At 38.2% G+C, this 13,046-nt stretch overlaps 1 protein-coding gene across 2 annotated transcripts; it reads left to right on the top strand.

Moving 5' to 3' along the window:
• The first annotated feature begins 10,648 nt into the window (after window positions 1-10,648).
• Window positions 10,649-12,678, top strand: LOC103449116 (OVARIAN TUMOR DOMAIN-containing deubiquitinating enzyme 5). 2 transcript variants are annotated; one of them, XM_008388399.4, is made up of 3 exons: window positions 10,649-10,817; window positions 11,210-11,311; window positions 11,673-12,678. In XM_008388399.4, exons 2-3 carry the CDS (start codon window positions 11,220-11,222, stop codon window positions 12,538-12,540), a joined length of 960 nt encoding a protein of 319 aa, XP_008386621.1. In that variant the 5' UTR covers window positions 10,649-10,817; window positions 11,210-11,219; the 3' UTR covers window positions 12,541-12,678. The 2 variants fall into 2 exon arrangements, with proteins under 2 accessions (XP_008386621.1, XP_008386622.1); XM_008388400.4 differs by having other exon boundaries at window positions 10,682-10,817; window positions 11,200-11,311.
• Window positions 12,679-13,046: the final 368 nt, after the last annotated feature.

Raw genomic sequence — 13,046 nt, forward strand, 5'->3', positions numbered from 1 at the left:
GACTAGGTCTGAAAAACTTAAGATAAGAATCATAGGCAAGTGTGTGTACATATTAACCCACCAACACTTTCGGTCCTCGTTGATATATAGCATCACTACTGCATCAGGATAAAAAAGGTCGTACCCAGTGCACAAGGCTCCCGCTTTATGCAGGGTCTGAGAAAGGTGAATGTCGGCTAGCCTTACCCCCATTTATGAAGAGGCTGCTCCCAAATCTCGAACCCGAGACCTACTGCTCATGGGCAAAGGCACTTGCCATCGCACCAAGTGCGACCTCTTACTACTGCATCAGGATATACTTGAAAAATAATAGTATATATAAATATTGTAAATTAACTCTTCAGGGAAGAGGGAGACAACAAGAATGAACTTTATCAATTAAACACATTATTTTGGAAAAAAAAGAATAATTAAACACAATATGTTCACAGGGAGCCCAGTTCTTTCTTTAAATTTTGCGACTATTTTCTAAAGTCAGTGTTTAGCTAGGAATTTGGGGCCTTATATAGCGAGATAATTTATATAGTGAGTGCTAACAATTTTTGCACTAACCTTTTTATGTTGGGATGTGATATCCATACTCCTCATTTTACTTCATACACACTCTCTTAATTTGTGACTGTTGGATCGACTGAATTAAAGAAGATTAAAGGAAAAAAATTAACAAGGGATGTGTGAGAAGTAAAAAGAGATGTATGGATAGCTGTTTGGACCCAAATTTACACCATCGGCCCGTGCAATCAAGGCCATTGAATAAGTATAGCTTCCAACCGTCGGATGAAAAAATGAAGATAATTTTGTTATTGTTATAGGATAATATTATGATTTTTATTATAATAATTATCTTTTAATATGGATTATTTGCATCTTCTTAAACCAGATAAATAGGATGCGAATTATATCCCAAGCAAGCAGTACAATTTGAATTGATTTGGGATGTCTGACGGCACTTGGAAACTAAAAATGAATTTGAAATTCATTTGATTAGGATGCATGCATGGATGAGTTTAAAGGTGATGGAATTATGATGATGTGATAAGCCTAGGATTTGATGGTCTTGGGTAATGATGAGATAAGAAACCTATGTCACATCCTGACCCAGGGCGGATCACTTTCCGGGCCATCTTCACCACCGTAGCACGATATTGTCCCATTTGGGCTTACCATTCCCTCACGGTTTTGTTTTTGGGAACTCACGAGCAACTTCCCAGTGGGTCACCCATCCTGGGAGTGCTCTAGCCTTCTTCTCGCTTAACTTCGGAGTTCCGACGGAACCCGAAGCCAGTGAGCTCCTAAAAGGCCTCGTGCTAGGTAGGGATGAGAATATACATTTAAGGATCACTCCCCTGGGCGATGTGGGATGTTACAACCTAGGTAGGCTAGGCCTTTTTTGCATGGTGATGGGTGTTGTTAGATGAGTTTGGAGTGATAAGAATTAATGATGGGAGCATAGTATGCATGCTGTGTGAAAGGGCACATCAAGATTTCAAAGGGACACCTGTTGTTCCTCTTGTAAAAGTCCACAGGTATAAGGAGACTAGGGAGATTTTTGCCGAAATATATTAAAGATAATATCAGTTATTGTTTTTAGGAGTATATTCGGAAAAGATCTCTATTGGATTGGCGATCAAGAGACTTGCTATAAATACAAAGGCAGTGGCAACAGGAAAAGCCCCTCAAATTCAACACACAAACTGCTCTGCCGCAAACTCTTGCCCCATGCGAAACCTCTCAACAACCTTGAGATTTTTATTTTCTTTTTCCTGCCAACACATCTTCAGTTTGGATAAACAACATTGTGAAGGCAACCAGCGACATCTTCAGTTTGGATAAACAGTACTGGAGTCGTAGAATCAGTCGATCAATGAGCACCTTCAATTTGGATAAACAGCACTGCTTCTCGGCCGACTGATTATCTATCCAAGTTTCAGTCAACAAGGATTTTCGAGCCCTTGTTGGTAGAGGTCATCTCATCAACATTCTCGGCGAAGTGAGGTGTTACAAGTTACTACATTCAGCACATTGAAAGCTGAATTTGATATTGAACTTCGCAGAACTAGCAGCCTTGTCTTTAGGCTCTAGAACTCGAAGGCCGAGATGTGTTCCTTCCTCGACCGCAGTCGCAAGATCAAGAAGTCAACAATGCGCTTAACACAACATCAACATATTCTAGTCCCTGGTCAAGCTCGGCCGACAAGTTGGCATGCCCCGCACACAACCGAATGACGTAGTTAGCTTATTAATTACTTGGCATGCGTGCCACGTATACTCGGTAGTTTTTAAGGTCAACATTTTGGCACGTCCAGTGGGACCTAGTGCTAAAACTACGAAGTTCACATGATATATCTCGTTCAGGCTTCATTGGACGAGATTTGTTGCCTATTAAAAGAGCAAGAAAAACTCCGTGAGAAGTGGTGTAGAATTCTTGAAAGGCTAGAGGCCGGGGGGCAATTTTTCGCTCCAGCCACAACCAACATTCTGCCTAAGAAGATTGTCAAGACGGCTGAAGAAGAACTTATGCCACCTATTTTTTCGGTCGAGACATAGGAAATGATTCGTCAAAGGAATGGTCCAATGATGAACAAGGCCGAGACATAGGCCTAGCTGAAAAAACCACGCCAATTGATATGATTATTGGAGATATGGCCAATATGGAGAAATCCTGTTCGGCTAAGTTGCTTGAGTTAAAAGTTGAAATTGGTGAAATAATTATGCACAGGAAGTTTAATTTTTCAATACATTCAGCAGCCGAAGATGTCGAATATTTTGCCAAGTTGAAATATTTGGAGATCATTTTTTATTCGGCTCAATGCAAAATCTGATTCGCTATGTTGGTTTTAAAAGATCTCGGCTTGGAATAAAACATCATTGGCCTCCTCCTAATTATGATTTGGTCTCTTTTATCTTCTTTTGTTAAAAAAAATAAAGAATGAATAAGAATTTATTTTCTTAACCATTCGGCTGCTCAGCCGATGCTTAAGAAAATAAAGGGGGCACAGGTGATATAATCGACAGATCAGACTTAATCTTGCCGAGAATGAGTATATATAAAGGAGCAGGTTGGTGAAAACTGATACTCGGTGTAGAAGAGAAATAAAATGGCTTTAACCCCTCATGATTTGCTTCCAAGTTATGTCAGAATACCACTGGGAAGACAAAAGGTTTTTGAGGCCGAGCTCGGCCAACTCGTTGAGATGTACTGTCCAAGTTATGTAACCAAATCTATGGACATAACTTTTGAAATTGGGGGACATTGTGCGATGATGTGGCGTGAATCATCATTAATATATATATATATATATGCCCACCAAGCATATATTCGCTGAGGTACATTTGGTGGAGTTAAAAGTTTGATCGAGAATTTCTTTGATTAAAATATTCGCATACAAATATCAGTAAATGAGCTTTATCAATTTGGCAATCTGCATCACCCAAGCCAGCAGGAGGATTTTACCCTCGACCATATATTTCTTCGACTAACTTTGGTCATCAAGTCAGAAAAGAATGTGATAAAGATATGCATGGCCAGCAACATCATTTCAAGCCTTGGTTTTAACAAAGCCATTTGTTGGCATTTGTTTGAAATTTCAAGTTAGACAACGTCATTTCAAGCCTTGGTTTTAACAAGGCCATTTGTGACGTTTGTTTGAAATTTTTAGTCCAAGTGTGAACATGTGTTTACGTTACAAGGACACATTCGATGGGGTTCTGATTACTGTGAACTAATTTTCATTTTTCGAAGATACGGAGAGTTCTTCGACTGTGCTAATTAAACGAAGGCGATATTGGTGGCTTCGTGTTTCTCGGCTCCATTTTCTTTTTCTTTTGAATGAATGGAGCGGATAGCCGAATAACATGTCGAACGGTTGAGAGCCAGGCACAAATGATTAATTTCCTTAATCATTCGGCTTACAAGCCGAAGCTCAAGGAAACTGGGGGGCAATGTTTGGACTCAAATTTACACTATCGACTCGTGCAATCAAGGCCGTTGAGTGAGCATAGCTTCCAATTGTCAGATAGAAAAATGAAGATAATTTTGTAATTGTTAAAGGATAATATTATGGTTTTTATCATAATAATTATCTTTTAATATGGATTATCTGCATCTTCTTAAACCAGATAAATAGGATGCGAATTATATCCCAAGCAAGCAGTACAATTTGAATTGATTTGGGATGTCTGACGACACTTGGAAACTAAAAATGAATTTGAAATTCATTTGATTAGGATGCATGCATGGATGGGTTTAAAGGTGATGGAATTATGATGATGTGATAAGCCTAGGATTTGATGGTCTTGGGTAATGATGAGATAAGAAGTCTAGGTAGGCTAGGCCTTTTTTGCATGGTGATGGGTGTTGTCAGATGAGTTTGGAGTGATAAGAATTGATGATGGGAGCACAGTATGCATGCCGTGTGAAAGGGCACTTTGAGATTTCAAAGGGACACCTATTGTTTCTCTTGTAAAAGTCCACATGCATAAGGAGACTAGGGAGATTTTTGCCGGAATATATTGAAGATGATATCAATTATTGTATTTGGGAGTATATTCGGATAAGGTCTCTATTGGATTGGCGATCAAGAGACTTGCTATAAATACAGAGGCAGTGGCAACAAGAAAAGTTCCTCCAATTCCACACACAAACTGTCATGCGCAAACTCTTGCTCTACGTGAAATCTCTCAACAACCTTGAGATTTTTATTTTCTTTTTCCTGCCGACACATCTTCAGTTTGGATAAACAGACAATCGGCGACATCTTCAGTTGGATAAACAACACTAGAGTCGTAGAATCAGCCGATCAAGGAGCACATTCAGTTTGGATAAACAACACTGTTTCTCAACCGACTAATTATCTATCCAAGTCTTGGTCGACAAGGATTTTCGAGTCCTTGTTGGTAGGGGTCACCTCATCAGCCTTCTCAGCGAAGTGAGGTGTTACAGGTTCCTACATTCGGCACATTGAAAGCCAAATTTGATATTGAACTTCGCAGAACTAGCAGCCTTGTCTTCAGGCTCTAGAACCCGAAGGCCAAGACATGTTCCTTCCTCGGCTGCAGTCGCAAGATCAAGAAGTCAGCAGCGCACTCAACACAACATCAACACATTCTACTCCCCGGCCGAGCTCGGCCGACGAGTTGGCACGCCCCGCACACAACCGAATGACGTTGTTAGCTTATTAATTACTTGGCCTGCACGCCATGTAGGCTTGGTAGTTTTTAGGATCAACAATAGCACACCCCTTTAATGTTTTTGGCTTAGGAATTAATGATGAAATATGGAAAAGATAATTTCAAAGGCGTTAAAGGTCTTGTTTTGTAAAAAAATGACATGGTGAAATGTGAAGCAGTAAAAAAGATCTAAATGCAAAAGCTGCTATCATTCATCTTTTCATATTTAGTATATTTTTCCGGACACCTTGACATTGTAATTTGTATATGCTGCTAAATTCTTCAACGAATGTGACAATGTCATGCATAAAGATAACCCTATATATATATATATATATATATATATTATATATCTCGTAGTAAACGAAAATGAGATCCGCTATTTTAATTCCTTATTGACTTATGAACCCAATTCTTGATTTTATTCGTGTAGAATAGGGTCCACCTCTAAAGAATTCCTAAAACAATTCTCCTTTTTAATAAAGAAAAGTTTATGGGGAGATAGGTTACTATCACTAGCAATTCTCTTTTTTAATAAAGAAAAGTTTATGGGGAAATAGGTTACTATCACTAGCAGCATGAGGGCATACTTACAATCTCAAGCCATAAGTATTTACACGTGACACCTAATTGTTAGGTGCCACCAATATGGATTTACGTTGGAATTAGTTCATAGATCGTGCATAAACAAGAACTTGGATTGGGTGTTAACCACAAGCACGCCCTTACTAACTAAACCAACCATGTTGGCTCCCTAAAACAATACAATTCATAAAGATATAATAAGAGACTTATAATTTAAGTGATTGATCTAAATTTGTTAAAATGTGTTGACTCCCCTTTCCCAATATCACTCGAGTACTAAAAAATGTTACTTTTACCACATAGTTGTACCATCATTTGTGGTATTTATCTAATATAGATGAGACCCATATGCTTTGACGGATACTACCTCTATTAGAAAATAGTTCAAATAATGATACAAATAAACGATAATTGTAACATTATTCCTCGAGTACTACATGCGTGCATCAAACTGCTTTCTGTCCGGATTGCATTGCATGTTGTGTGTTTGTTTCTTTTATGAATATGGTAGTGTTCATGTACGTGGCTGATGTGGAGAAAGATAAGGGTTTATCCAATTGAATTGGATAAGGTCCTACCATGAAATTCAATGAATATTTAGGGATAGGGACTTTTAACAGTTGTCGAATGAGAAACTAACTTACATGACCGACCTCCAAAAATTATGATTTATGTTTGGTACTTTTACCTATTGTGGCGATATATGATAATGTTCAATTTATTCCTTCATATCTATAATCAATAATGCATGCGTATGCATGTCAGTTGGTACTTATACCTATTGTGGTGATATATGATAATGTCATTTTGTGTGTGTGTGTGTGTGTGTTTTTTTTTAATACAAGTAATAGTGAGAAGCGGGAAATCAAACTCGGAACCTTGATTTTGTTTTGACGGATCATTATTTCTCTATTATGTAGAGGCGAAGCTATGAAGGAACCAGGATGGTCCCAGGTTCATTCTGACTGTTTTCACGCATAAAAATTTAGTATTATGCTTATAATTTGTAAGGTTTTTCTATAGGCACAGACCCTAATCCGACGTTTTTTACTTTAATTTTTTTCATTGAGTTTGATTTGAGATTGGTAGCTTTTATAGAGTTCAGGCAATTTGCTGCTTGTGAGCTTTGAAGAGGACTCTGGTCTAGGGATCTGTGGAAGGAGAGAGGAAGAAAGTCAAAGAGCTTGAGGTTTAAGTTTCAGAAAGAGGATAATGATGAGGACGACATCATACAAGATCCCAACGATGGTGGTCGGTTGCCCATCACATGACAAAATAATTTTTGTAAAATCAAATGAATGTTTCGGATTTAGACTTTTGGGCTCCTTCCAAGCTAAAATCCTAACTCTACCGTTATGTGTTAGTAAGTCAACTGCCCTACCACTGCAATCTCATCCCAAAAACTCCAAGAGAGAAAGAGCTTTCATTTGAGGGCTGAAACATTACGTTAGGGAATAGATGCATCTTCGGGAGTGTTCTGCATGATCTTCTACATGCAAAGAATCCTGATATGAATTAAAATCCGAGAATATGACACGTATATCCTCCATAAACATATACTCATCCCACCCAATACAAGAATAAAGATAAATAAAGCTACATTCATGACCATGATGGATGACATTTGCAAATTTAGCACTGTCCTCGTCAATCAACATGCATGATGACACCACTGACAAAGGCATTTAGATTTATGATTGGATGATGACGCAGCAATGCTCTTTGCACTCCAATTAGAATACATATTTCTTAATTCGGATCTCATTAAAATATTGCTAAAAAAAAACCCTATATTTGCACCTTTCCTTTTGAAAATTTTATTTTCTAATACAAATTCTATGAATATTAGAAAATTTTGGGTAGGTAATTACGATCACGTTATTTGTAAAACATGATACGTTTTATATTCTAATACCACCAAACGTCACATTGGTCTTACCATATGTGTAAGATGCTCTAATAAAACAACCTAACCAATATCCTGAATAATAGATGAATGTTGGGCTCTTTTTTTTTTCATAATTTAGTAGGTTATTCATTTTAATTCAATTACATGTATTAAATGAGCCCATTATGCTTTAGTTTATTGTTCATTTTTGCTCACCCCTCCTAATCCAAGGTAATCGTTAATCCCTCCCCCTTCACAATTGTGTCGCGTGTATAAAGAGTATACACTAACTATGGTTGGTATTGGCCACTTAATACTATAGTTTGGTGATATTCTTATTCACTTGTAAATTAGAGGTTTTATGTTCGATTCTCGCCAAAAATTTTATCCTGAATAATAGATGAATGTTGGGCTCTTTTTTTTTTTTCATAATTTAGTAGGTTATTCATTTTAATTCGATTATATGTATCAAATGAGCCCATTATGCTTTAGTTTATTGTTCATTTTTGCTCACCCCTCCTAATCCAAGGTAATCGTTAATCCCTCCCCCTTCACAATTGTGTCACGTGTATAAAGAGTATATACTAACTATGGTTGGTATTGGCCACTTAATACTATAGTTTGATGATATTTTTATTCACTTGTAAATGAGAGGTTTTAGGTTCGATTCTCGCTAAAGGTGAATTTGAATCAATTTATTACTAACATATTGTGAGGCTAAGCCCACCCCTCCCCCTTAGTTTAGATAATATTGTTTGTTAAAAAAAAAACTATGGTTGGTATTTTGACACGTGACACAATTATGAAGAAGGAGTAACAATTACTTTGAGTTTTTTTTTTTTTTTGACAAACAACGATAAATTGGAATTTCATTAATCATCTCAGAAACAATACATAGGTGCCCATTTGGTACAAGACTCCAGTGACCAAGAAATGATCTGGAGGTGAATTTGCTTGAGCAAGACAACAATAATAAACCCCTAGATAGCAACCATATGTACTAAACTTCAACGCCCTCACACAAAGCTGTCACAGAACGATAGATATAACAACTTGTATCAGCAACTGCAAAGGATCACTGCCGAATAGCTAGGCCACATAAAGTCATCGTAGCTAAACGAGACCACATAACACATTGCTCAAAGTGAAAACCATATTCAGCCAACGTTGTAGTGTGACCACAACACTAGCTAGGCGAGAACAACAAGACTAAACTAAGCTAAACTAGCTTGAAAAAAAAAAAAAAAACCAAACTAAGCAAAACTACTCAGAGAAATGAACCACAAATCAGCACATTCCGATGGAAGGATTGGACAATTAAATAAGAGAAAGGCCATTGCGGATGGGCAGTCCCATCAGCAAGTCGAGAAAGGCAACGGAGCTACACATTGAGCCACAGCAATGGAGATTACAGATCTGGAAAACCGTAGGTGGTGGGACAGCCAAAACAGGCGGCCCAGACAGACAAACGTCAGATTAACCACCCAAGGCAGTGCAACTCCAACGAGCACGACAGGAGGTGGCGGAACCGCCAAAACATGCGGCCCAGACATCGCAGAAAGCGGCGCATCAACAAATAGGAGTATAGCGGTGCATCCACAGAGATGGGGGTTCCCCAACACCTGGAAATGACGAGGGAAGTGGCTCCGACCCACCAAGCAGCCCCAATCTAAGCCCAAACCCCGAATCGAACTCAAACAAACGGAATACCTTGAGAAGTTATAACCCGAATCTGGGAAGGAGACCCGAAATCATGGAAACAACTGTGCACAAAAAGGTGGGGAAGAAGAAAAAGGGGTGGGGGAAGCTAATGGAGGGTAGAAGGAGGCGCGGGATAGAGGGTGGCACAGGGAGAGGGAGAGACTAGGAGGAGGGTGAGGAATGGCTGCCGCCGACTCCAAGCAGGAGCAAGGAGCCGGCGGTAAAGATTGCAGATCCTAGGGTTTGGTTTTGAGAGGGAGAATCACCTCAAACTTGAAGTGTGTTTAATGCAGTAAGGCCAAATACTTATGATTACTTTGAGAAGGCGTTTACGTACACGTAATGGGAATCAAAACATGAAATCGTATTCCGATTACGGACCACTCCTTTGTTTACTAAATTTTAAGGAATAAAAAATATAGTGGGACCCACATAAAGTTTGGAATTCAATTCCTCACTTTGGAGGAATTGGATCCCTTGATAGTAAGTGGTATTTGAGTTCCGAAAGAATGAGGGAATGGGGAATCCATTTTTCATACCCATAATGCCCTCACATAATTGCTGAAATTCCAATGATAAAACCAGCACCCGTGCCCAGCTCTAGTCTGTCTCCTTCTCCCTCACTACCGCCCCCTTCCTGTCTTCCCAAGGCCACATACCCACCATCATGTTCCTCGACAACAACGACAACCAGAAAACAAGATCAAGCGAAAGCTGAAGAAGAACCCATTTTAGTTATTTTATTTTTAACACAATGTTAAAAACCAAACTCCTCACATTCAAATCAACACGAAATACCCCGTAAACTAAACTTCAAAGAAATTACATCACCACAACCAGCACTTCCCATAGGCCTCAAACCCACCGTGAATTTCAAATTGTTGAAAGATGATTGAGGCAGAGATAGAAAGAACAGTTGGGTTGGGGTTTGGTTGGTTAGTTTTTTATTTTTAATTTTATACCAATTGACTTGATTTCCTATAAGTTCTTATAAAATATTTATTTATAATAAAGGGCATTCTAGTAATCATACAAATTTTCATTTCGATTCAGGAGAATTAGTAAACAACTTATATTCAAACATAACCATTTATACTCCGATTCCAGAAAACTGTAGTAAATAGCTTTAATGAAAATCTGGATTTCAATTCTCCTCAATTCAATTCCTTCTTAATTCAATTCTCCTTCAATCCAATTCCACCTATTTTGATTACAGATTAGTAAACGAGCCTTAAGTTAAAAGAAATGAGGAAAACGGTCTCTTTATTTTATCATAATAATATTTTTTTAACAAAAGAAAACAATAATAATATTTAAAGAAAGTGAAACAATTATCCTTGGCCCCTTTCAATTGGGGCTTTTGCGGAGAGTTGAGTGAAATAGGATTTAGACATAAGGGGTTAGGGCTTTTGCCGTGACAAGCTTCAGAGGACTTAACTTGCGATCGCCGTCGACGGCAAAGGGGGACTCTTGGGTAAGTTGATTTCGTTCTACCCATCAGCTAAATTAAATTTGGAATTTGAAGTTCATAGTCCTAGCATAATATTCAAGCTTCCAAACTGTTGATTCAAATTCTCAGAACCAAAAAACAGTCTCTGAATGTTGTTATTTTTTTTTTTCAAAGTTCTTAAATTTCAATTCTTAATGTTGAATTATCCCAATTGGGATTACTACGTTTTATGATTGATTTGGTGTAGTTCCTTGTATAATTGGGGTTATTTTTTGTGATTTGATTTGGTGTAGGATAGAAATATTTCTTGGTTTCTGCTTTGATTTTAGATGTTGGGTCAGGCTAGGATTAGTAAAGATTCTAACTTGACGACTTTCGTGATGGATGATGTTATTATTTGTCGAAGTTGATTTCAGGGTTGTTTCAATGGAGGATGCACAAGAAGTATCTGATACAATGTCAGACAAAGCTTCTGAGGAAACGCAGGAAACTCGCGATGAAATGCTTTCTAGGCACAGGTGATTTTCTCATTAAGTTTGCGTTATCGGTTTTTATCTTTTGGATTTCATATGATGTTGTGTTTGGCTGGTGTTCGCATTGGTGATGCAAGTAAGGTTAGTTATCTAAATCTGTAAGGTAATCGAACAAGCTTTTGTGGGTCGTGTAATATGAAAACGTATCTTCAAGATATTTGAATTGATGAACTTTGTTGATGATATTCGATTCGATCATGAAATGCATAGGGCGTTTTCATGTTCTCCCAAAAGTGGTTGAGAGTAAGAATGAGAATTTGTTGTAGGCTCATTGAGGCCAGTTTGTTAACTTTCCTACGAATTATCCATGTCGTTCCCCCTGTTCACGACATGTTTGTTTATACAGGAAAGAGATATCAAAACTTCAGGACAAGGAAACTGGAATGAAAAAGGCAGCTGCCAAAGGGAGCAAGGCTGAACAAAAAGCTAAGAAAAAGCAGGTGGAGGAACAGATTACTCGGCTTTCTGCTAATCTCAAAGAAAAACAGGCTGCAGAACTTGCTTCCTTAGGCTATAGCGCTAGTAACGGAAATGAGAAGAGCAAACTCGACACTTTAGTGAAGGCCATAGCTGGTGTTTCTGTCACCAGTCAACCTGAACATGCAAAGCCCAGCAAGAGCTCAAAGAGGCGAGAAAAGAGGGCTCAGCAAGATGCAGCTAGGGAGCAAAGAATTCAAGAAGAGCAGAGCAACCTAGTAAGTGATCGAGTGATTGAGGATGAGAAACTAGAGAAAAAGCTCGAACCCTTTGGCTTGATCATTAAAGAAATAAAGCCCGATGGACATTGCCTCTACCGAGCTATCCAGGATCAGCTGGCTCACCTTTCAGGAGGTTCATCACCTTACACGTACCAACAGCTTCGAGAAATGGTGGCTGCTTATATGAGGAAGCATGCATCTGATTTTCTCCCTTTTTTCTTATCGGAGAATCCGGCAGATGGAGATTCTGATGATTCACTTGCAGAGAGGTTTGAGAACTACTGTAAAGAAGTGGAGTCAACAGCAGCATGGGGAGGACAGCTAGAGCTTGGTGCTTTAACTCACTGCCTCAAAAAGCCTATCAAGATATACTCAGGATCCTTCCCTGATGTGGAGATGGGCAAGGAGTACAAATCCGATAGCGCGACTGGTTCCTCCGATTCGCGGATTATGTTGTCATACCATAAGCATGCATTTGGGCTTGGTGAGCACTATAATTCCGTAGTTCCAATATGATCAAATAGCTGCAACCGTGGATGCACACTTGCTCATCTGGTTTGTAATTTGTGGTGTGAACAAGCACGTTTTGCGCCCTGAATTAACTATCGATACTACAAAGACTGGTTATATTGAGATTGGTTTTTCTTTTTCTGAGGATTGTTTTTCTTTCTTTCAAGTTTACTAAATTTTAGGGATCAAATTTTGTGGCCTAATCTCGTTCAATTACTGCCTTACATTTTAGGGAACTTTAACGAAAACCTCATAGTATTATTCACTTTAACGAAAAACCACATTTTTATATTAAAAAGTCAATCATGGTACTACTCACTTTACCTTTTATTTTGTTTTTATCGTTAAAACTCAAAATTTTCAAGTTTTTTTCATTAGTTTTCCTTAAATTTTATGGATTTAATTCTATTTTTAATTTAAAAAAAATAGGAAAACAATTTTATTTTAACTCAAAAACAAAAGTACGTAATTTAACATTAAAAAATGCCCAATTGGTACATGCGTAGGCGTGT

The sequence above is a fragment of the Malus domestica genome, chromosome 11, assembly GCF_042453785.1.
Source record: "Malus domestica chromosome 11, GDT2T_hap1".
In the NCBI taxonomy this organism is placed as follows: Eukaryota; Viridiplantae; Streptophyta; class Magnoliopsida; order Rosales; family Rosaceae; genus Malus; species Malus domestica.

Coding starts and splice junctions, on each gene's coding strand:
- LOC103449116 (XM_008388399.4), top strand. CDS start 11,220: ATGGAGGATGCACAAGAAGTATCTGATACAATGTCAGACAAAGCTTCT. Junction 11,312..11,672: donor GAAATGCTTTCTAGGCACAG/GTGATTTTCTCA, acceptor TTGTTTATACAG/GAAAGAGATATCAAAACTTC.